Source organism: Euprymna scolopes, chromosome 14 (genome assembly GCF_053919585.1).
Source record: "Euprymna scolopes isolate OS-2025 chromosome 14, ASM5391958v1, whole genome shotgun sequence".
In the NCBI taxonomy this organism is placed as follows: domain Eukaryota; kingdom Metazoa; phylum Mollusca; class Cephalopoda; order Sepiida; family Sepiolidae; genus Euprymna; species Euprymna scolopes.
Window position 1 is genome coordinate 59406916 of NC_136495.1, and position 27011 is coordinate 59433926.

The window sequence follows — 27011 nt, forward strand, 5'->3', positions numbered from 1 at the left end:
ATCGACGTTTAAACTCCTTAGTTTAATATTCACAGCAACACGTACTAGAATAAACACAGAGAAGATACTGACAAGTTTGCTGCAAAAAGCGTGCTTCTGCTACCAGTCTAGAAAACTACTCACATCTGCCAGTTTCCTATATTCCTACCTAGCCATCATTTGTTCGTGTATGGAGTATTATTGTCACATCTGATCTGGCATCAGCAACAAGTCTGTCTTGAAGAAGATGCCAAATAAAGTTTCTAACCTAATAGGTTTCACACTGCTAAACAAGTTTCAGCTCCTCTCCCATCGTTGCAATGTTGCATCTATGTTCTTGTTTAACTTTTCTAACCAACAATTTTCCCCACGAATATGAATTTAATCCTACGTAAATTTTGTAAATATATAAATATTTTGTGTTCGTTAAACCATGTTTCTCTTTTTCATTCAACATTCACGTTTCAAAGCATTTTCAACATTTATTATACTTTGGCTGTCAGCATGGAGTTTTCTACATTTTAAAGATGCGACCATCGACTAATCACTATTCAAGCCAGGATTCACGCTACAGGTGGTCTTTTGTAAATTGTTTTGCTTAAATATTAAAACACACACACACGCACACACACACACACACACACACACATAAAAGCCTGAACAACACTTAACCTTGTTAATTGAAATCAATAGGATGAACTACGAAATGTGTGTTACTTGGACAGTCTTATTCCTTTATATTCGTTCGGTGGAAAGATAATGTCGTTTTCTGACGATCAACTAGATATTAAAAAAAAGCAACATTACTTTTTCACCAACATAATAATTAACAAACACAGGAGATATTCAAGCTAATGCACCCAAGTCATACGAATATATATATATATATATATATATATATATATATATATTTTTTTTTTTTTTTTTTTTTAAATCGCAACTTTATAACATATCAAAATCGATAGAACATTAACTCTATAATATATACGAAATCTGCAAGAATTAAAATATCATATTTAAGCGTACTTTACGGCCGGGCTTTACCAGGCGTTCGCGTTAGCTTAGATAAATACTTTTGCAGTTTTAACAAAAAAGCTACAATAATATCAGAGTGTCTCCATTTACACTGAACATCTAAATAATGCCAACATCAATATATTACATATGAATGAGTGCCCTGTGGAATTTCCAGAGGTTCCGCTAGTATATATTAATTATATACATATACACACACACACACATTATATAAAAATAAATATATAGGAAGATCATTTGTTTTGCCTTTCTTCTAAAGACCGGCATATTTCCATTTATTGCATTGTAATAGTTTTCTCCGTGTACTAATCACATGCAGCACTTTAAGCAAACTACACCTCATTATCCTGTAGTATAATAATTTCAGATGACCTACACAAAAAAAAAAAATTGCCTACCGTTGACTTCTTTATTATAGAGTGGCAGTTTATTTTGCGCATCCATTTTAGGCTGCGGGGTAAGTCGTCGGAAACAATAAAGACACCGATTAATAGCTAACGGAAGTTAAGCGGCATTGAGACGGGTCAGTACTAGATAAATGTTCATTTTATAATACTAGGCGTTGTATATTATTTTTCTTTTCTGAGATATACAGAGATTCGGAACTCTAGAAACTTCCTCCCTGGGTAGAAGCGAAATGCCTCTTCAAAACGAATAACGCAACATGCATCACCGAAAACACACACACACACACACACACACACACGTACATATATATAATTAATATATATATATATATATATATATATATATATATATATATATATATATATATATATATATATATATATATAGTCTGAATTGCTTTTTATTTTCTTGCATTCCCTTAGAACTAAAAATTTGTTGTCCGATAAGAAAAGGGCGGGTTTTCTTACGCGCTTTTGTGTCAAGGCAAGGGAGTGCGTGTGCGTGCAAGCACACGCATACATACATGTGTTTGTGCGTGTATTTAGAAGTGGATAACAACGACAACTAATGCATATACATACACATTAATTTGAATGATTTAATAAGAACCCTTATATCTTAGTGATTTTGTCTCCACCCCTATTAAGAATTAAACTGATAAAAAAAATCGAATACAAAATATCATAGACGTGGTTACGCATATAAAGTTGAAACACGAGATAGGAAATATATCAAATTGTTGCAGCCATGAACAAATGCATTCAGATCGTTTCAAAAACAAAAGAAAAAACTTTTTATTTATCTCCTTCCCACAGCAAAAACAAAAAAAAAAAAAAAGACGCACGTCTGAAAAATTAGTTTTGAAAAAAAACAACGCTTTAGAGGAAAACTACTCTGGCTGACCAGATATGTCTGAGCAGTTTTGACATTCCACAGTAGAGTCGTTTCAAACGATTAGCAATAAACTAATCTCTTCTCAAAGGGTGAAAAAGGTAAAGCCTAAAAGGGTAGATCTCCTAGAATGGCACAGGCCTATGCCTTAGTCAAATAGAGAACAAGACTTTATCAGCAAAGAATACTACAATTATGTCGGTCTAATATATCATATAAGCAACCCTTGTGAAAAAAAAAATAATCAGTACGTCTTTTTTACTATATTATGTATTCATTTTTTATATAAAAACTTGAATACTAGCAAAATGTAAGCATTTAATGGGTTAAATAATTTGTAAAATGAACGCATAAATCTAATATATAAACGGCTAGATGTCTATTGGTCTGTCTGTCTATCTCCGTATTTTCAAACTCTATCTCCTCCGAAACTAAAAACCGCAGAGTGTCGCAAAGGGCCTCAAATGATTGGATTTTAACGGGCCGTCCTTTTATGGGTCTTTAGCAGGTTAAAGTAGTTTTTAAAGGGGACAAAAAGGGGTCAAATTTGAAAAAATCGTTAAACATTTTGTACATTTATCTTAATTTATTTTTAATTTCTAATTTTATTATCTTAATCCGCGTGTCACGTTGGTACAGTGATAACGTCACCAGCTTTGAATGGTACCGTTACCGTTTCGATTCTAGCTGATGGCACTTAAATACTTTTGAAATCACGACTCTATATTAATATATACGAAATCTGGGCAAATTAAAATATCATATTTAAGCGTATTTTACACCTGGGCAAAGCCAGGCATCCTCTCCCCTCACTAGTCCGTTCTAAAAGAATATTTGGTTGTCTCGAGATATGACGGGCATCTTCTGTGCTTGTGCAATTATGGTTCATGTTGAAACAATGGTGACAAACTTACTGAACCTTTTTTTTTTTCTTGAACCGGCATGGAAACAACAAAGACGCCCGGAAGCAACCCTCTGATAAGCAGAGAATAACATGAAATATTTCTTGAATATATAATTCAGCATTTAACAAAATACCAATACTAGCGTTAAGTTTAAATTAATGTAATCATTCACTCTGTTATCGTACTATGAAAAATAATATAATATTTAATTAATGAATTAATCAATTTATCAATTAATTAATTAAACTAGCGTGACATGTGGAAATTCATAGCGACATCTTTTGTATGTAATATATTGTTGGTAGTTATTCTGTGGACGTTTATCGTGAATGAAAGCCCTGCGATATTATTGTAAACCTTTTGTTAAAACTGAAAAGTATTTATCTAAGTAATCTGGTTAATGTAGTGTCAGAATATATCTGATTATTACAGTTTATCACCAATATCCTTATAGAAGTTGTGACATATTTGGACGCCCGACGCGAACGGAAATCCCTTGATATCTTTATACCATTTTTAGACAGAACAGACTACTCTTGGATACTAGCCAGAAGACCAAGAATATATATTTTAGTTTCACATACAGCCCAAAAGCGACGTTTTTTTTTTTATTTATATATTTTTTTTTTGTATTTATTTATATTTTTCATTACATCTTTGGTGATCGGGAGATCTTATTCATTAAAAAGGAGGATAGAAGATGATACCAAACTCCTCCGCCAATATAGGGTCTAAACACTTGAAATTTTAGATGTAGGTTACTTGGAAATGTATCAAACTTATTAATTTGATTTTAACCCAAAACAATAAATGTTAAGGGGTTAATATTGGGGTTAAAGTTTTAAAACAAATGACCTCTTCAGTCTCTACTAAATTACTCAGCCAATTTTTAGTCTAAATTTTTGAAATTTTACATAAAGTGTATTCAGACATAGGGCAAGCTTTTTAATTGGTTTTGGGCCAAGAATTTGGCTACCAAGGAGTCAAAGATCAAAATATTTTACCTTTGCGGTCTCTAGTAACTCGTTCAGCAAATTTTAGGTCTAAATCTTTGAAATTTTACATAAACGGTATTCAGACATTCAACAAGCTTTTAAGTCAGTTTTTGGGAGAAAATTTGGCTGCTAAGAGGTCAAAGTTAACAGAGTTGACCTTTGCAGACTCTACCAAACTCCTCCACCAATTTTGGGTCTAGAAACTTGGTTACCTGGACATGAGTCAAACTTTTTAATATATATATATATATATATATATATATAACATATATATATATTTATATATATATATATATATATATATATATATATATATATATATATATATATGTATGTATGTATATGCACATTAAGTCATGAACAGTACATAGGGCCCGTGCAAAGCCGGGCTGAACTACTAGTAGATAACAAAAATAATAACCGTCAAATTTAAAGTACCTATATTCGGCACATCACGAAGTTTCCTCATATAAAAGGCTGATGACGTTCCTCGGTTAATTATGATGGAGAAAAGCGCATAGATCCAAGTCAATTCATGTGGGTATTGGTGTAGCAGGTCATTACAACCCAGGAAATTGAGGAAGTCTTGCGATTTGCGATTCTTTGTGTTTATTAGGATAAAGGAGTGTTCGGTTTCTCATTAAATTGTCTTAAAAAATTATCCTAAATAAGTTTTCACCGTAAAAAAAAAATAACTAAATAAAATATTTTTTTCAAATCTTTTTACATTTGGACAAAAATTCGTAAAGATGGCCATTTTTCCTGCTGTGCAATCTCCGCATGAAATGAAACAGAATTTAGGGTTTCAACCGTCACCCTTGAATTATGAAGTGAAGCTGAATTTAGGATCTCAATCCTCCATTCATGCACTCGATTTACAGTCATCGCACTCAATGTATTTATTTATTTTGGAATCTTTTATTTTGCTTTAATGTTATATTTTCCACTTCTAAAATTAGTTAAGATCTCTGCAATGTATTTATTACGTTTTTAAAAAAATCTCTATTTATATAAGATCAATACCTGATACGGCATTTGACAAACCATAAATATTAGATTTCAATTTGGAAAGTTAACGTAATTCGGAACACCGGGAAGTTTCATCGGAATCGCTGCTGGTTTGGCAGGCCGATTGCAAGCTGAAAGCGTTCCCTATCTTCGGCCTCCAAATCAACAGAGATTAGACCACTCTTGTAATGACCTGGTCCTTGTTGCGGTGGGATATTAGTTCTGTGCAATTCTAAGAGGTCCACCCTCCCAGGCTTTGCCTTCTCTGTTTGAGAAGGAGTTTGTTTATTGCAAATCGCATGAGGCTCCCTTGCTCGGAAAGTCTGACGAGGCTGTTCAAGCACATTTTCCAGATCAGAGGGGGGGGGGGCTGACTTCTCAATTCAACTTTCCGGCCCTTGTGTCACAGATCTTGCAGTGGGAGAGAACTAAAAACCGTCAATAATAAAAAACGCTTTGCTTTTTGGCTAGGAACAAAGTGTAGCATCTAGTCTACCGCTATACTTAGTCTACCCTGTCCTCAGTGAGCGAATAGGAAATCTTTCTATATATATTAATACGATAGCGTGTGTTATTTTGTGTGTTACGCTTACATTTTTTTTCTTCGGAGTGATTGTCGTTTAATTGTTATAACCTTCCATTTCTTGTAAAAAATAATTTTACCAAGAATTCGTCATAAGTTTTGGTTTTGGTTTCGATTGTAGCGGATGGCACTCCAGCCATCTATTTTTTTTTTTTTAATATACCTGAAGTCCTACATAACTAACATTCCTGGTGAACAAAGTGCAAAAGATATCCAGACAATTGCACTTAAGGGAACAGTGAGGATACTAAAAAGAGCTCTCGGTTGGTTTCAATAAAAAGCAGGGCAATGTTGGCAGCTGGTTTGGCTGCCCCATACCCAGCATTACAATCTTCAAAGGAAGAAAATTAAAAAAAAATATATATGTATGCGTGTGCTTGCACGCGCACGTACTCTCTTGCCTTGACACAAAAGCGCGTAAGAAAACCTGCCCTTTTTTTATCGGACAACACATTTTAAGTTCTGAGGTAATGCAAGAGAAAAGCAATTTAGACACACATATATATATATATATATATATATATATATATATATATATATATATATATATATATATATATATACACACACACACACACATACAAAGTATGAGGTTAGAAAGAACGGCCACGTGCGTATTTATTTTTTTTTTTTTAAATAAACAAACATTTATCTATTTTAAGTTTCACATTTTCGGCTTATAACAAAGCCCTCATCTTAAAATTTAAGTAGATAAATGTTTGTTTATTTTTAAAATTACAAATACGCACGTGGTCGTTCTTTCTAACCTAATACTTTGAATTTCATTGTCTCCGTGCTTCTAAAAAATGCGTTACTACGAATAATATATATATATATATATATATATATATATATATATATATATATATATATATATATATAATACATATACATACATATATATGCATATACATACATATATATGCATGCATATATATACATAAATATTTCTTAAAATAAATATTTTAAAAACGTTATTAAATCTTATCAATTAATTGATGTTAATATCGATAAAACTACTGCGTATATAGCAAACTTAGGACAATGAATTTCCAAATAAATAACACCAAACGTTAATTTATGATGAACTGCTAAAAATATTAAGATGTACAGTAGAACCCCGGGATACGGTAGCCCTAGGATACGTTTTTTCAGGTTACGATGTGGAATACGATGTGTTTCCGGACCCCGGTTACAGAATTTGCCTCGCCTTACGGTGTTATTTATAATGTTATTTGATTATATACGTGTATTATATACTGTACTGTATTTTGTTACTTATTTTTAATGCTGTATCCCGGGATTCTCCAGTATAATGGATTTAAATGACAGTAATTTATTTTAATGGCAAAAATGTTTGTATTTGTTCATATAAATTAATATGGATCTTGGGCAAATATAAACTTCACAACTGAAAATATTACCTTATTTTAATGAGGTTTATTATTATTTATTTTTATTTTTATTAAGTCATTTAGAATTAATTGTAGATTCCATTAATTACATTTTTATTGAATTATAACTTTCATATTTTTTATCATCCTTATTTAATTCCATGCCATAGGATGTTAACTTAATCATCTATATAGGTGCAGTCAATGACCTTACAGATGCAGGACAGGTCATAATTTAGAGATTTCATATGAATATTTTGAATCTCAGGAATAGATCAAATATTTGTGTTACTTATGAATACGAATTCCTTGGTTGGGCAAATGCCTCCCAGGCGATTAAAAACATTTGTTGAAAATGTGTTGGACGAGTGCTAATGGTTTGAAAGGTTTCGGTCTGGTGACTTTAGTTTTGAAAATAAACCCCGTGGCAGACTTGCAACCCAGATCAAAAATGATGAGCTGAATGTGGTAATGGAAGTATACACGTTTCAAACAACGCGTGCTTTAGAAGAGAAATTTAATGTTTCGACTCTTACTGTATTTGACCATCAAAAACAGATTGAAAAGTCAAAGAAGCTGGACAAGTGGGCACCACATGAATTGAAAGAGCATCAAATGACGCATCATCTTTGAATTTGTCGTTCGCTGCTGTCACGGCAGAACACAGAACTATTTCTGCGTCGTATAGTTACGTGAGACGTAACAATTCAATAATTGCAAACGTTTCAGCAAGATGGTTAGATAAAGATGGAATTTCAAAATACACTTCAGAACGGAAATTCCATCCAAAGAAGTTAATGGTCTTGGTTCAGTGGTCCTCAACTGAAGCCATTCATTGCATTTTAATGAAACTTGGTACGGTAATATCAGCGGATGTATGCATCAATCAATTGGATGAAATGGTGATTGACAAAGGATCAACTAATCCTCTTGTAAGATAACGCTCAACGTCATATCACACAAACACATTACTCAAAATACAACAATGGAACTTAAAAATCCACCTTATTCACCAGCCACGAACTAATTACCATCTTTTCCAACAACTAGATAACTTTTTACACGAAAACAAAAATTTGTAGCCGAAGAACAGGCAATAACATTTTTCAATGATTTTATCACTTTTTTCGCCATAATTATTTGTTATTGGCATAAGTAAGCTAACGATAAGATGAAAAAAACTTATAAATGCATTCGGTGCATATTTTGATTTAACCTTTTCTTTGTTTTTGTTGTTGTTGTTGTTTTTTTGTTTGTTTGTTCATTTGTTTTTGTATTTTTTTGTTTGTTTGTTTTTGTTTGTTTTTTATGGTATTGTGAAATAATGTGTCAGTGTTAAATCGGACATTTCATTCTTAATGGCCAAAATATAGAGTCATAAAACAATGCTAATGCCAAAATTTCGATCACGTTCCGACCATTTTTATGATTCACCTTAATAGAAACTTGAATAAAAAATCTAATATATAAACGGCTATATGTCTGTCTGTCGGTCTGTCTGTCGGGCTATCTGTCTCGAAAAATGGCGACTAATAACCGAAAGTAATAAAAAAAAAACATTAACAGCAATGGTTAAAATATGTGAAGAATAGCATTAAACGACCGAAGTTACGAATTTATAGAACTACAAGCCCGGGGGGTGGGGCCCGGCTTTGCGCGGGCCTAAAATACGATTTCATATATTTTAATTTGTCCAGATTTCATATATCTTATTATAAAGTCGTGATTTCAAAAGTTAAAAAAAGTATTTACGTGCCATCAGCTAGAATCGAAACTGTAGCATTCAAAGCTGGTGACGTTACTACTATACCAACGTTACACGCATATGAACTGATTAAAAATTAAAAATAAAGTAAGATGAATGTACAAAACGTTTAATGATTTTTTTTTTCAAATTTAATTCATTTTTGACCCCTTAAAAACAACTTTAACCGGCTAAAGACCTATAAAATAACGATCCGTAAAAAAATCCAATCATTTGAAGCCCCTAGCCCCGCTTTGCGACTTTTAGTTTCGGAGGAAATAGAGTTTGGCTCCAACCATGTTCGCCACGGTTTAACAATATTTCAATTTCATTTCCTTTAATTAGCAGGACCTGTGGAAATTCCACAGCGGCACCTTTCATATGTAATTTATTGCTGCTGGACATTCTGTGGGCATTCAAAGTGATGGAAAGCCTGCGATATTATTGTAGCCCTTTTGTTTAAACTGTAAAAATATATATCTAAGTAATCTGGTTAATATAGTGCCAAAGTATACCTGATTATTTACGGTTTATCTCCAATATTCTTATAGGATTCTGCGACATATTTCCATTATATGAACGCCCGGCGCGAACAGTAACTCCACGATATTATTATACCCTCTTTAGACAGAACAGATACTACTCTTGAATATTAGCCAGAGGACCAAGAAGGTAAATTTTGGTTTCACATACAGCCTGAAAGCGATACTCTTTTTTATTCATTTATTTATTTATTCATTCATTTATTTATTTATTTATTTATTATTCATTTATTTTTTTTTTTTTATTTATTTATTTATTTATTCATTTATTTATTTATTTATTTTTTATTTATTTATTTTTTATTTATTTATTTATTTACATTGCGTCTTCAGTGATCGGGAGATCCTATTTATTAAAAAGGCGTATAGAAGGCGATAACAGACTACGAACATTAAATTAGCGAATCTATATACTTAGTTAATGTCTGTAGTATGTTACCACCTTCTATCTTCCTTTTTAATAAATATGTATAACTAGCGGCGGGGGGGGGGATTTACCTGGTCGTAAAATACGCTAAAATATGATATTTTAATTTGTCCAGATTTCGTATATATTATTATAGAGTCATGATTTCAAAAATAACAAAAACGTATTTGGGTGCCATCAGCTAGAATCGAAACCGAAAGTAAAACTGTAGCATTTAAAGCTGGTGACGTTACCACTGTACCAACGTGACACGCATATGAACTGCTTAAAAATTAAGCATTAAATATTAACTAAAAGATGAATGCATAAAATATATGAAGATTTTTCATTTTTGACCCATTTTTGACCTCTTAAAAACTATTTTATCCGGCTGAAAACCTATAAAAGAACGGTTCATAAAAAATCCAATCATTTGGGGCCTTTAGCGCCGCTCTGCTACTTTTAGTTTCGGAAAAGATAGAATTCGAAAATATGGAGACAGACAGGCAGACATATAGCCTTTTATATATTAGATTTAGAAACCGTGATACACGTATGTAGGTACATTAAAAGTATTAGGTTATTAATGTATATATTACTAATGTTAGATTGTGAACTGTACACTTATACTGTTTGAGTTTCGTTCTGATTAACCTTGTCGACAGCGTGGTTGCTTTCTACCTTAAATCTAACCACGTGCATCCCTCAGCTGGCATCACATTATCACTCACGTGAACGCCGTTGCTATGCACCATTCCTTTGCAGAAAACAAGTGAGATTATGAGTGACACTACGAGTAATATTATAGCGACCCGGTTCAGTTGATAGATTTTGCAATTTCGCAGCATACGGGTTGGAACGATAAAATCGTCGCCCCAGAAAAGACGACATGATTCCATTTCCGTTTTGTGAAAGCCGGTTCTCTATTTTTGTTGCAGACCATCTACTAGTTGGCTAGTTGTGTACAAATCCTAAGAGCGATATGAGCCGTCTATTATGTCTGAAAGCGACACAATGTTCAACAAGTGAGATCGGAGATGTGCCGCTGTCCGTCCAACTCATGCCCTCTACCAGTTCAAGTTATAACAACAGGACCATTGCCAGCACCATAAAATGCATCGCTAGAACTGGACGAAGTAGGATTGTTCCAGTCGGATTTTCGCCGCGGTTCGCTTGTGTTTACTCAGTTTGTAAAGTGCTCGCCTCGCATGAAAGAGGCTTGGGTTTCGAATCCCGAGTTCGGATGTGTCTAATTGATGGGCCCAAATGAGAGCAAAACTCGAGTCTTGGACTTCCGGTTTGTTGGCTGTCATGGCTCTTGTGAGCTGCGACGTTGTCTGGCTGTGGATATGACGTCTATGATCTGTGCAAATTTTGGATACGATTTTTTAAGTTAAATTCAATTTTACAATATTTTTGTTTATAAAATTGCTATGTGAAAGTACAAAATAGTTAACGAAGCTCCCACCCCATGTTAAGAATGGGTTTCCAAATAATAACGTTATTATTTCAGCACGGCCTGTAAACTGCTGAAGTATCATACAAACTTGTAGCTATTTGGTTCGTTTTAAAACAATAACCATTTTCTGTATTATTATCGTAAAATCATTTTCAGCTAAATATTCTTTAAATCTATAAAACGTTGTTGTTTTAGTTGACGAAATTAAATTTTGGTAAAATTTTCTTTAAAGTCGTTAAAGTCGGGATTATTTACCTTAACGACATCAGATTTATCATCAGACGATCTAATTTTTTAAATGTGATTAAAATGTGATTAATTGCCTCCGTTAATTATTATATAGATTCTTTTTGAAGAGATTAAGATTGAAGAATTCTTTAGCTATGCAAACAGACGAGTCGTGTGTCCGTGCGTGTTTCTCGTCTATACGTAACTTTGATAAATACACATTGAATTATTTTTGTATTTGCTGTTAATTGAAGGTAAAAGTTTAAATTAAAGCCTTGGGGACTTTGAGGACTAAATTCAAATGGTTTACTTAGTCATTTCTTTTTTCTTTTTTTTTTTTTGCATGGTGCAGAACTCAAATTTATATATGTTAAGGCCTAAAACTGCACCGTTTGTTGATTTTCACCAGGATTTGACGTCTATTATACATTCCGATATGCAACATTTAATAACATCTACAGATTTGTTTATACATTTCCGCAAATATATTAATAAACTAACAAACAGTAATCTTAAATCACTTCCTCCTTAACGTTTAAAACATTAGAAAAAAAACAATGTGATTTGTAAGTTTAAATGTCTCATAGGAGAATGTAACTCCTACATAAAGCTAATAGCTACATTGGTTTTACAAAAAACACTCTATCTCGCTGCTTCACCATGTATCTTTTAAACTCTAGCTAAATTTACCAACATCTACAAATCATAACGCCCGTCTCTCCGATTTAATACAAATCCTAATTAATAACACTAAAATAATACATTCGGAAACTAATGTTTGAAATAATTAATAACACTCCATGCTATTTGTATCAAGACTTAACAACTTATGATGAATAATATTGCCTATGAAACAGTGATAATATTTTAAAATTCTTAACATAATATAATTTTATCCTGTTACGTTATGCTAGCATCACGGAATTTAAATTGTTGTAATGTCTTTTCTGTAACCGTGTAAAAACCTTTTCCTGGCGTTGATTTCTCGTGCCGGTTTCCCCGCTACCTTTTGAAAATCTCTCTCTTCTCCAGTCTCTTTATTTTATTTATTTATTTATTTTTTTTTTTTTTTTTTTTTTTTTTGCTCATTCGGTTTTTCATCTTTTGAAGATTCGAATTGAAAACGTTCTTGATACATACGTAACATACATTAATGTTTTGATTTTACCACAAGAAAGATCATGAGAAAAGTCGAAAAAATAACAAAATAATATATATATATATATATATATATATATATATATATATATATATATATATATATATATATATCATATCATATCATATCATATCATATCATATTAGAATCTATCTTAAGAAATGGATGCTCAATAATATAAATAGAGAATTAATATGAGACAACACAAAATGAACAAAATATACATTATTTATTAATCCATCAAAAAGTCAGAAACAATGTATATAACAGAGGTTTTCCTTTTTTTTTTTTTCACTGGGATTTTAAACAATTGACTTTTTTCTTCAGAGGAAATAAGTAGCAAAATAAAAGTATATCAATGTCGATGAATTGTTAATTAGCATAGAATTGTAAACTTTGAAAATTACAATGTTCGAAAAAGTGATTTAAAATTAAATGGTTAGTTGTTTTTGTTTTACGGCATATCAACCCTTTTCAGGTTATTTAATGCCGAATTCAGTGATTTTGAAGAAAAAATTTTTTAATAGAATATATTTGTTTGTGTGTTTGTTTTTCAAGTCTGTTTCTATTCAACCCATAGTTGAGACCTTAACAAGTACTACCAATCTGGGTCAGAGTGGACTCGGGAGCAATGGCAATTAAGGAGTGGCTCCACACTCCGCAAAGACCGCAAGATATGGCCTTACCATCGGATATAGTTTAAGGTCATATCACGGACCAGATTTAAAATTAAAGAAATATATTCTAAAGCGCTGCAATAAATGAATAAGGAGATCCTCTACTTAACATATAAAAAAAAATAAAGTAAATATAACCCAAATAGGAGAAATAGTTTTGGTTTTAATAATTGTTACGGATAATAAAATTACACCCGAATAATTTCAACAGCACAAGAATGGAAAAAAAATTAACATTAAATAACTGCAAGAGATTGAGGCAGGCAGGCTAAGATGGAGTAAAATAAATTTAATCAAAATATAAAGTTAAAAATAAATAAGAAATTATACTGAGATTGGTATAAAGAAAGTAATGTTAGAATTATGAATTTAAAATTAAATGAGGCTGATTAATAAATACTAAAGTGAAAATATTAAAATATAAATGCCTAAAATTAGAAAAATTGGTGAATTGATAAAAATTTAATAAACATAATTATATCTCTTACAACGTGAAGTAATTAAGAATGTTATTAAAGAAAAAAAAAGAAATTAAAATAGAATACTTATATACTAATAAAAATTAAGAAGATAAATTTAAAATTTAAATTAGTGTCATAATAAATATGGGATGAAGTTAAATTTTAATAATAATTTTTCAAATTAACCCTTTAATTCCAATTCCTTCTTTAGAAATGAAATATTAAGCAAAATCAATTATGAGATCGTAGATGTTGATTGATACGAAACTACCATAGATTGAAGAGAATATGGTTGGGACATATAAAGATAAACTAGAATTTGAGGGTGTAGTTTAGTATTTAGAAAATAAATGATTACATAAATAATTGGAAGAAGAAAAATAATTACTTACATTAAAAAAAAAACACAAAGGATGAATGTGAAATTAAGAGAGGTAATTGGTTGAAATATAATTTAAAAAGTAGAAATACAAAAATGGGGTGATTTATAAATTTCATGGGTAACGGAAAATAAACAAAAAAAAACTGAGAAGAGTGGGGTGAAGGTAGGATCAATTGCTTGCTCTCTAAAATAAGGATTAGAAATATGTTCATATATGTATAAATAGTGTATTTCACCGTCTGAAGAGAGGCTATTTTGGAATATTTTTGGATGGCATAATGATTGAAACTGTCCGAATGGTCACGAAACAATTGTAACGAATATGAAAATACGCAATATGATGCTCTCATTTTTTATTTTTATTGACTTGATTTTGTGAAAATATTATATGAATGTTCGATTATAAAAACTGATAATAATGATGCTTAATAATTGAGTCCATTAATTCTGACTTTAATTTTTATTGGTATGTGAACATTACCGAATTTTAATATATTTTAATATACAAAATATGTTGATTAAAAAATATTAATAAAGTATATATATACATACATATATATATATATATATATATATATATATATATATATATATATATATATATATAATGTGTGTAAAAAAATAGAATTCGATTAAAAAATCGTTTTATTAAAGATATCTGCGTTTCATAGAAACACAAAGTCAGGCCGCATTTTCCAGTGTTTCCATTAAACCGAAGGTATCAATGATAGATTAAACTAATGTACAGTAACAATTGAATTTATTATATATATATATATATATATATATATATATATATATATATATATATATATATATATATATATATATATATATATTAGTGTTGGGACGATTAATCGGACTCGGAATCGGAAAAATCGGAACTTTTTGGGATATGGGAATCGGTATCGGAATCGGAAAAATTTGAGCACATTTTCCGATGCCAAAACCGATTCCTCAAATTATTTTTTTTTTTATTTGATGTTGGCTTAATAACCATCTTCCACTGCTTGTAGTAATAATAAAATAAAAATATTTATTGATTTAAACTTACAGTGAGAGTAAAATCTCCAAATCATCCCCTCACAAATGTGTTTTTAGCTTTGAGAAAGTATGAGCACGTTTAAGAGGTGTTTTTAGGATAATCGGGAGAAAATAACGCTTTTATAGCTAAATATTTAGAGGTTAATAAAGAATCGGAATCGGTAATTGTATCGGAATCGGGAAAAATATTGAAATCGTCCCATCATTAATATATCTATCTATCTATTTATCTATCTATCTATCTATCTATATATATATATATATATATATATATATATATATATATATATATATATATATATATATAAGTGAACGTGTCTGTCTGTCTATCTGTATGTGTCTATCTTGATTTGAGCCCAAAACAATAAATTTTAAGGGGTCATAATAGGGGTCAAAGTTACAAAAATTCACCGTTTTTTTTTGTTTGTTTGTTTGTTTTTTTTTTTTTTGCTCAGCATACACCTGTGTGTGTGTGTGTGTGTGTGTGTGTGTGTGTGTGTGTGTGTGTGTGTGTGTGTGTGTGTGTGCATTTCCCTACGCAATAACTCACTCAATTTTTAGTCTACAGACTCGAAATTTGATATACAGGATACTGAGATTGGGGAAAATCTAGGTGGTCTGTTTTCGGCCAGAAATTTGGCTGTTAAGGGGTCAAAGTTCAACGGTTTGGCCTTTGAGACCTCTACTAAACTCCTACGACAAATTTGTGTCTAAACACTTGAAGTTTTAGATTTGGGTTCCTTGGACCTGGATCTAACTTGATAACTTGATTTGAGTCCAAAACAATAAATGTTAAGAGGTCATAATAGGGGTCAAAGTTTAAAAAATTGACCGTTTTTGTGTTCTTTTGTTTTTTGCTGAGCATACACCTTCAAACACCCAGGCAACGCCGGGCTCCCATGCTAGTCTATATATCTATAAAAGTGAACGTTTCAGTGTGTCTGTCTGTTTGTGTGTCTGTAAACATTTCCCTACGCATTAACTCTATCAATTTTTAGTCTACATACTTGAAATTTGATATACAGGGTACTAAGATTTGGGAAAATCGATGTAATCAATTTGGCTGCTAAGGGGTCGAAGTACAACGATTTGACCTTTGAGAACTCTACCAAACTCCTCCGACAATTTTGGGTCTAAACACTTGAAACTTTAGATATAGGTTCCTTGGACATGGATCTAACTTAATAACTTGATTTGAGCCCAAAAAAATAAATGTTAAGGTGTCATAATAGAGGTCAAAGTTTAAAAAAATTGAGCTTTTTTTTTTTTTTTTTTTTTTGCTCAGCATACACCTTCAAACACCCGGGCAACGCCGAGCTGAAATGCTAGTATGTCTATAAAAGTGAACGTTTCTGTGTGTCTGTGTGTCTGTGTATTTCTCTACGCAATAACTCTATCAATTTTTAGTCTACAGACTCGAAATCTGATATACAGGGTACTGAGATTTGGGAAAATGTAGGTGTTCTGTTTTCGGCCAGAAATTTGGCGATTAAAGGGTAAAAGTTCAACGATTTGACCTTTGAGAACTCTACCAAACTCCTCCGACAATTTTAGGTCTAAACAATTGAAATTTTAGATATAGGTTCCTTGGACATGGATCTAACTTTATAACTTGAGTTGACCCCAAAACAATAAATTTTAAGGGGTCATAATAGGGGTCAAATTTTAAAAAATTGACCGCTTCTTTTTTTTTTTTTTTTTTTTTTGCTCGGCATACACCTCCAAACACCCGGGCAACGCCGGTCAACGCCAGGCACCCATGCTAGTATATCTATAAAAGTGAACGTGTGTGTGTGTGTGTGTGTGTGTGTGTGTGTGTGTGTGTGTGTGTGTGTGTGCCCGTCTGTGTATATTTCCCTACACAATACACCTCCAAACACCCCGGGCAACGCCGGCCACCCATGCTAGTATATATATATATATATATATATATATATATATTAATTTTATTTATACAAACATTAATGGCTACATATGTGCATACATGTTTCTGTAATCACCCACGTTGGGGGATTACAGAAACATGTATGCACATATGTAGCCATTAATGTTTGTATAAATAAAATTAATATACCTGCTCTGTTCACTCATTGAGCACTATTTTGGTAGACACATGTTGTTTCATTGGATGTACTTCTAGGAAACTAAACTCTACTGGCTATATATATATATATATATATATATATATATATATATATATATATATATATATATATCGTAACAATTTACCAGATTTCATGTTCGTCATGTCATATTACATGTAATAAGCTGCATTGCGTTATTGGACTGGCGGCATTTACCTCCGCTACAAAATGTATTTCTAATTGTGTAAAGGAAAAAGTATTTAATGCAAAGTTCTTTGTGTTTTCATAGTTAAACAGCAATTACATAATACATACATATAAACAAACACACACACGCATGCATGTATCCATGTATTTTACGTGTGTGTGTGTGTGTGTGTACGTGTGTGTACGTGTGTGTGTGTGTGTGTGTGTGTGTGTGTGTGTGTGTGTGCGCGTTGCTTTATTGAAGTATGTAAGCATAAAGCCCAACGCATGTATATATATATATATATATATATATATATATATATATATATATATATATATATATATATATATATATATATATACATTGATATATTGTTTGTGCTTGCAAGATTAAAACCTGTGCGCCTGTGCTTGTGCATGCGGTGACATGCATTCATAAACACGTGCACGTTGTATTTACATACATGCATATATACAGGGTAACCTTTCCTGCCTTGAGAGCATACAAAACCGTCTTCGAAATCTAGTACATATTATCAAGCCGCCCGGCGATGCACAGTCGTAAAATACTATTAAATATGATATTTTAATTCACGCAGGTTTCGTATTCATTATTAAAGAGCCAGTTCTCTATTAATTATAATGGCCAAGATCAAAGTGTAGTATCTGTTCCGGCAGATACTGCACTTAAGATAATTTGTACCAGTCAATGGAGGGGAAACCCTCTATACTGGGACAATTATTATTTTTGGTAACCAGAGTGACCCCTTTTAGGGGAGCTGGTTTTTACCTCACATTAAAAACGGCCTTGTGCCTAATTTGCTCAGTGGGGGAGCAAATAAACACCATCTGTTCCGGCAGATACTGCAAGCTATGACTAGCTATGACTAGCAAAGACCAGATGTGGGGGCAACCCCACATGTCTGACCTTTAACCAGCTCCCATTTTCCACCTCTCGGGAGCTGGTCCCCTTTTTCCCTTCCCCCTCCCTTCACTCCTCACATTAAAAATCGGCCTTGTGCCTAATTTGCTCGGTGGGGGAGCAAATAAATACCATCTGTTCCGGCAGATACTGCACTTAAGATAATTTGTACCAGTCAATGGAGGGGAAACCCTCTATACTGGGACAATTATTATTTTTGGTAACCAGAGTGCCCCCTTTTTGCCTACATTTAGGGGAGCTGGTTTTTACCTCACATTAAAAACGGCCTTGTGCCTAATTTGCTCAGTGGGGGAGCAAATAAATACCATCTGTTCCGGCAGATACTGCAAGCTATGACTAGCAAAGACCAGATGTGGGGGCAACCCCACATGCCTGACCTTTAACCAGCTCCCATTTCCCACCTCTCGGGAGCTGGTCCCCTTTTTCCCTTCCCCCTCCCTTCACTCCTCACATTAAAAATTGGCTTTGTGCCTTATTTGCTCAGTGGGGAAGCAAATAAATACCATCTGTTCCGGCAGATACTACACTTAAGATAATTTGTACCAGTCAATGGAGGGGAAACCCTCTATACTGGGACAATTATTATTTTTTGGTAACCAGAGTGACCCCTTTTAGGGGAGCTGGTTTTTACCTCACATTAAAAACGGCCTTGTGCCTAATTTGCTCAGTGGGGGAGCAAATAAATACCATCTGTTCTTCAGATGCTGCACATCAATGTCTTGTTCTCTCTTAGTGGAGGAGAAATCCTTCACGACTGAGACAATTTTTATTTTTGTCCCTTTCCTCCACGTTAAGAAACGATCCTGATGTCTAACTCTGTCCCGTGGGGGAGTCATTGCAACTAAGAACTTCAACGTATAAATGTATATTTGCGCATTTTACCTAAGGAGCACTTTACCAAGTTCCAATTTTTTTCCATTTTGACCCTTAGCGATTTTCACTGGCTAAAAACTAACCCGATTTTGCTCCACAGCATTCGAATCCCTATAGATCAAATTTCAAACCTATAGACCAAAAGTTGGCAGAGTAGTCCGCAAACTGTTCCGCACACACGCACGCGCGCGCATACACACACACACATATACACACACACACACACACACACATAGACACACACACAGACAACGTCACTTATAGACAGCGGAAAATTCGTTGTTGAAAATTTTATTGTTTAAATATTATTTTATTGTTTAAATATTATTGGTCCCTCGACAAAAGGAGGGTGGACTTGTAAATTCACCCTTGTCCGTTCGTCCGTTCGTCTGTCCGCACTCTTCTCAATAATTATGCCTTGGCATTTTTTAAAATTTTGCACAAACATTAAACATGATATGAGTAAAGAAAGTAACAGAACGGATTTTCCGGGAAAACTCCGGTTGCCTCCCCCTAGGGGTGCCTTTCGGGTTAAAACGGCTAAAATTGACACTTTTGTGCTTATTAAAAAAAAAAAACTGATGACTTGGATTTTTATAAAACTTTCTGAAAATTGTAATTAACTAATTTCTGTATAATTTTGTTTGTCTATACTTCGCGATAACTCTTGGGTATGCCCCAGAGGTTCTTTTAGGGCTAATAAAAATACTCCATTTAGGGGACTATTTTACCATATTTGTACAAAGTTTAATTTTATGCGTGGGGGGGGGGAATGATGTATTTAGTCATTTCTTTTTTTGCATGGTGCAGAACTCAAATTTATATATGGTAAGGCACCGTTTGTTGATTTTTCACCAGGATTTGATGTCTCTTGAGGACTTTTGGGACTAAATGAGGGAGTGGGGGCAAATGCTGAATTTTTTTTTTTTTTTTTTTTTTTTTTGCCTGATTCACTGTGCACTCACGGGGGACTATGCATGCGTCATTTGTTTTGTTTAAATTTTATTGCGCCTTGCTATTCATTTTTCGATTTTGATAGCCACATTATGGACGAAGGTAGGAGAAAACAAAGCCAAGTGATTTAAAGAAAAATAAAATCTGACTAAGAGACTGAAAAAATGTCGCACAGTGTTACCGATTTTTTTTTTTTTTTTAATTTTATTTATGTTTTTCAAAACAAAAATGAACGGGTCCACAAAAAAAATTGCTCGCTTTTGTAAAAAATAAATTACAGTTTGACAAATTTCCCGCTCTTCTAACAACCACTAAATATATAAATAGATAGATAGAGAGAGAGGGGGGGTAGATATATACTAGAAGTTGGTCGGTCGTAAAATACGCTTTAATGTATTAATATATATGTGTGTGTGCGTGTGTGTGTCTAGGTGTATATATACATATATATATATACACATAGATACGTGTGCATGCATACATATAAACATATGCATACATATATATATATATATATATATATATATATATATATAATAGCTGTCCCGCGATAGGTGAAATCAATTCTTCAAACAGAACAGTTTTGCATAACAATAAAATAAAGATACAATGCTAGTAAAACTTATGTCTAGAATCCTTATTCTAATTTATACATATAAACTTGGTATGTGTATATGTTTATATATGTGTATGTATAAGATTTATATGTCAGGTCATGTCATGTGCTACTGGTACCATGTAACCCAGTACTACCTGCCTCATGGTCGGGTCACCGGCGACTAAACTGGTTCCCCTACCAGACTTGTTTGGTGAGGAGAGCGGCTAGTCTCCCTGAAGGATTAAAAACAAGACCTTCCAAAGGGCGAATGAACTTTTTCTGAGTCAACGGCCAACTAGCACCGTGTATATTTGTGTGTGTATATGTGTATTGGTGTGGAGAGGGCTCCCGTAAGCCGTGGTGAAGGCAACCTTTCTAGGAGAAGCAAATCTCTGATTTAAAAAACCATAAAGCGGAAGACCAGTACCCGCATTAAGCTGGTCTGCAGTTTCATTTGTTGCTGGCTATCTTGCTCTTGCTTGTTGCTGGATCTCAACATTTTGAACCGAGAGAGAGACTTAGCTGTCGTACAAAGCTAAGACTCTGTAACATCATCTTTGTATAGATACTCCCTCAGGCATTTGGGCTCATGGGTTTTAAATGTCTGAGGGAGTGGCACTCGTCTGACAAGACGTTGCAATCATCATGTATAAGATTCAATCGTTAACTTTTCATTATTACTTTCGGGGAAAAATATATATGTATCTGTGCTTTTGCGCATGTGTATCCTCTGATCTTTATATATATATATATATATATATATATATATATATATATATATATATATATATATATATATATATATAGATCTTGATAACAAAAAGTGAGGCAAGGGGAATAGAGTGAATAAAAAAGTGATTTCACGTGAATGGATAGTTTATTATATATATATATATATATATATATATATATATATATATATATATATATAATATATATATATAATAAACTATATTATATATATATATAAGTGAAAGTGTCTGTGTGTCTGTCTGTCTGTCTGTCTGCATGTCTGTGTACATTTCCCTACGCAATAACTCTGTCAATTTTTAGTCTACAGACTCGAAATTTGATATACAGGGTGCTGAGATTTGGGAAATTCGATGTGATCCGTTTTCGGCCAGAAATTTGGCTGTTAAGGGGTCAAAATTCAACGATTTGACCTTTGAGAACTCTACCAAACTCCTCCCCCAATGTTGGATATAAACACTGGAAATGTTAGATATAGGTTCCTTCGACAGGAATCTAACTTGATAAGTTGATTTGAACTCAAAACAATAAATGTTAAGGTGTCGTAATCGGGTCGAAGTTGAAAAAAATGACCTGTGCGGTTTCTACCAAATTACTCAGACAATTTCTGGTCTAAACATTTGAAATTTTACATAAAGGGTATTCAGAGATAGGGCTAGCTTTTTCCCCGGTTTTGGTCGAAAATTTGAACTGCTCAATATATAAATGTACGTATGTATGTTTGCATGTCTGCCTAAAACTTTCGACAGAGGTGACGGATTTTCACAAGATCAGTATCGTTTTGAAGCTCGACCCTTCTGGCGACAAATGCCGAAAAATTGGCTGAAAACATTAATTTCTTCACCTTCAACTGGCCACTTTTCTACAGGGATGGGTCGCTTTTTTCGACGATATTTTCGAAAGTCTTCCCCTTTTTTCTATTATCTAGCCTTAATTAAACCTACGTCACTCCCGCTTTGGTTGTGGTCGCAACAGCAAAGACGTAACGTTTTTTCCCGTTCTTTGCCTACTTCGCGGTACGGGTTCCAGCCTGCCTTTCTGCTATCACTTTTTTTTCTGAACACACACCTCCAAAAACTCGGACAACGCCGGGCACCAATGCTAGTATATATATATATATATATATATATATATATATATATATATATATATATATATATATATATATATATATATATATATATATATATATATATATATAGTCTTGGAAGGTTTTTAACCTTTAAAATTATTTTTTTTAAAACTATTTAATTTTTATTTTTTTATCATTCATTAGAAAACTATTTGTTCAGTAAGTCATTCAATAACCTGCAATCACTGCATCACCTTCTCTCTCGAATTCACTAGTACCAACAGTAATTTAAGGGATCATCAGTTGTTTACCATAAAACACCGTTTCGGGGATTTAAAAACAAAACAGTGTATTAAATCATGGCTCTTCAGCAGTGTTGATCAAACGCCACCTCACTTAATCTTAAGAAGAAGATATTATATCTAGTTTCCTATTCTTAATTAATTTGGCTACCCACTCATGTCATAAAAATTAATTTATATATATATATATTTGTGTGTGTGTGTGTGTGTGTGTGTGTGTGTGTGTGTGTGTGTGTGTGTGTGTGTGTGTGTGTGTGTGAGGACCATCTGATCATCATGTAGGGTAGGGTAGGGTAGTATATATATATATATATATATATATATATATATATATATATATATATATATAAAGCTGAATGTGTGTGTGTGTGTGCGTGTGTGTGTGTGTGTGTGTGTGTGTGTGTGTGTGTGTGTGTGTGTGTCTGGTCACGAATAGGCTCCTATATGGTTGACTATTATAGAAAACTGATTACATATAATAATAGAAGATATATCGAGACACAGGAATTGCTATGTTTGATCTGGCAGAACGGTGGTTCATTAAAATTGTGGGGTCTGCGTACGCGCCTGGTCCACAAAGTATGGAAATAAAAAATTTAAGAATTTTTAAAAAGCGTTTACAAGTGTTTTTGATATAGATGTACATAATAATACTTTGATACGTATGTTTTAATTTAAATAGGGATGGTATAATAAAATTGTGGGGTCTGCGTTCGCGCCTGGCCTCCATAGAATGGAAATATGTCACAAAGTTTAAATAGGTTTTTTTTAATATAGATCCACAGAATATTGTGATAAGTGTTTCAGTGTAAACAGGTATGGTATAATAAATTATGGGGTTTGTCTATTTTATTTTTACTTTCATCATATTTTGCTTTTGTTTTGATACCCCCAAATTCACCCAAATTTACAACCCTTCCTTTTCATAACCTATCATGCTTTCATGATTCAGAGTCCATTTTCTGTAGGCTGTTTTTGAACCCAGTCACCGACGGCTACTTTTGCTAGTATATATATATATACTAGCAGGGGGTTGAATGAGGACCAACAAATGTTTCACATTTCCATATTTTTATTGTCATCGAAATCGGTGAAATGGCCCATTTTTTAATCAAATTGATTGTGTACTCTTGTTGGGAATCCATCGTGGTGCACCCGGAGGAAACTTCCCATGCCTCTAGTGACTTGGTGCACAATACGTTGTAGTTTTTCCTTTCTTTCGTCGGATTTTTTCGATTATCAATTACCCTGCCTAAGAACACTGCCAGATATGTATGTGAAATTTCATAAAAATCGGCTCAGCCGTTTACGACTCCCTAGGAAACAAAATCTCCCACACCAACACACACACGGACGCACACACACAAAGTTCCTTTTATATAATAGTAGATATATGTGTTTGTATTAAAGACGATCAGAAAAACGTCGGTACCGTCGGTTTCTAATCCAAAACAAGAGGGATCTATCTAGACGCCTATGTTGGACTCTCTTCTGCCTTCGTTTAAACTGATCTTGTGTAACGCAAATATATATACCTCGCTCTTATGTTGATATTTTTTTAATAATTCAGCACTCCACTAGGGTCCTCTCCCATGAACCTCACACACACACACACGCGCACACACACACACACACACACGCACACACACATATATATATATATATATAGATATATATATATATACGTGTGTGTGTGTGTGTGTGAATTTCTCTACTGTTTAGTATATGTCCATCTAGTGTGTGTGTGTGTGTGTGTGTGTGTGTGTGTGTGTGTGTGTGTGTGTGTGTGTGTGTGTGTGTGTGTGTGTGTGTGTGTGTGTGCGTGAATTTCTCTACTGTTTAGTATATGTACATCTACATAAATAAAATAATATTTCTCAGACGTTCTTGGCCTTCGGGCCAAGATCAAAGTGTAAAATTTTATGTTTACCAATTAATTTTATTGTTTATTTAAAAAAATAAATAAATAACACACGCGTGCGCGCGCACACGCACACACGATATGATTTGGGAATCTTAAGTAGGCGAACCCCGGTATGCGTGAGGCATTGTGATGAATGAGAACTTTAGATAGCATCAAGCATAGACTAACAAAGGTATAGTGATGAAGATGACCATAGACACCCCTTCCGCAATTTTTGAGTGGCCTTGTCCCTTGTGCCTACTTTTTTTTTAATTTTTTTGTTTATTACTGTTTTTTTGTAAACTTTTCTGAGTAAATAAAACATATATAACTCAAAGTGTAGTATCTGTTCTTTAGATAATGCACTCCAATTTCTTGTTTTCAGTTAGTAGAGGAGAAATCTTTCACGACAGAGACAATTTTTGATTTTTTTGTTCCTTTTCTCCATGTTAAAAACGACCCTGTGTTTAGCTCTGTCCTGTGGGGAGGCATTGTAAATAGGTACTGCAAATAAAGTAGACAATGAGGTTTATTTTAATATCTAGCTACTCCTAAAAGGGGCACTATTGAATAAAAAGTACCCATTACGGGTACAGACATTCTAATTAACTGATTTTTTTTTTTTAAGGTGGGGGGCATATCTATTTTATGTATCTATTTAATCACATCCCTGTCGTCCTGCTCACCCTGGGGTGTGGTGTAGTTTCTGTCTTTAAATTGTCATCACTTTGACCGCAATAGGTAACTCATTCACCATGCCGCCAGGATATACACCCCTTCCCTGTCGCATTTTTTTTTCTCAAGACTTTCACCCCAGAGAGAGGGGCGGGGGGGGCATTAATTAATCATCCAGATTTAAGGGGCCAACTCTTTTAATTTCATATGGAGTTCCCGCAAAATTCGTCACGCTCTTAGAGCTTTTCTCATAGTTACGCGGTTTCTTCCCCACCCCCTCCCAAATGTTTGCAAAACAACGCAACTTGTTATCAAGACACGATACACACATGGAGATGACATTCTACTCACCGTTTATAAAAGTGATTATCCAAAAAAGAACGAAGGTACATAGAAATCCAAAGTTATTTATTGTTGTTGTCGAAGACATCACCCTTTTTCGTTTGTTTGTTTGTTTTTTTCTTTTTTCTATCTTTTTTCTTTTTTTTTTTTTTTTTTTTTTTTTGAATGATCTTCTTCAAGCGACAGAACACCGGCTCTGCACGGACAAACGCCACATAACAGAACTTGCAGTAAAGCTAGTATTTACACGAGGTATTTATTGATGGAATCCTAGTAGTACTAGTAGTAGTAGTAGTAGTAGTAGTAGTAACAGTAATGAAAGTGTTATTGTTTTAATTATTCCTCTGGTGTTTTTTGTTTGTTTGTTTGTTTGTTAGTTTGTTTGTTTTTAGTATTATTACTATAATTGAAATTATGTTTTAAACTAACATTATTATTCCTTCGTCTTAGGGGTAGTTGTTTTGATTGAAGTAGATGTTACAGGAGATTAAGTAGTTGCAAACGTTCCGTCACACACACTCTCTCTCTCTCTCTCTCTCTCTCTCTCTCTCTCTCTCTCTCTCTCTCTCTCTCTCTCTCTCTCTCTCTCTCTCTCCCAAGGTAGTTAGAAAGTTAGAACTACTGGCTATCGACGATGGCTGTTAGTTTTATCTTGGGCTTGAAATAAGTAATGGTCTAGCCACACTGAAGAGATATGCTACATGAAATTGTCTGCCTGTAGATGTCTATATGTGTGTGTGTGTGTGTGTGTGTGTGTGTGTGTGTGTGTGTGTGTGTGTGTGTGTGTGTGCATACGTGCGTTAAAATTTATTCCAACGTGATTTAAATAAAAAGGAAATATATATATATATATATATATATATATATATATATATATATATATATATATATATATATATATATATATATATATATATATAGCGGGGGGGCTCTTCTCAGGTGTAACATAGGCGTAAATATGACATTTTACTTTGTCTAGATTATGTATATATTGTGTTATAGAGTCATGATTTCAACAGTAAAAAA

The 27011-nt window shown here is 33.3% G+C and overlaps 1 protein-coding gene across 1 annotated transcript in view; it reads right to left on the reverse strand.

Moving 5' to 3' along the window:
* LOC145293035 (uncharacterized) overlaps nt 1-26501 on the reverse strand; it is a 289606-nt gene extending 263105 nt beyond the window's left edge. The window contains exon 1 of the mRNA XM_080139332.1: nt 25995-26501. Within this exon, the coding sequence (XP_079995458.1) occupies nt 25995-26073 (79 nt within the window). The 5' untranslated portion in view covers nt 26074-26501. The remainder of the gene's footprint in view (nt 1-25994) is intronic.
* Between the last annotated feature and the right edge of the window lie 510 nt (nt 26502-27011).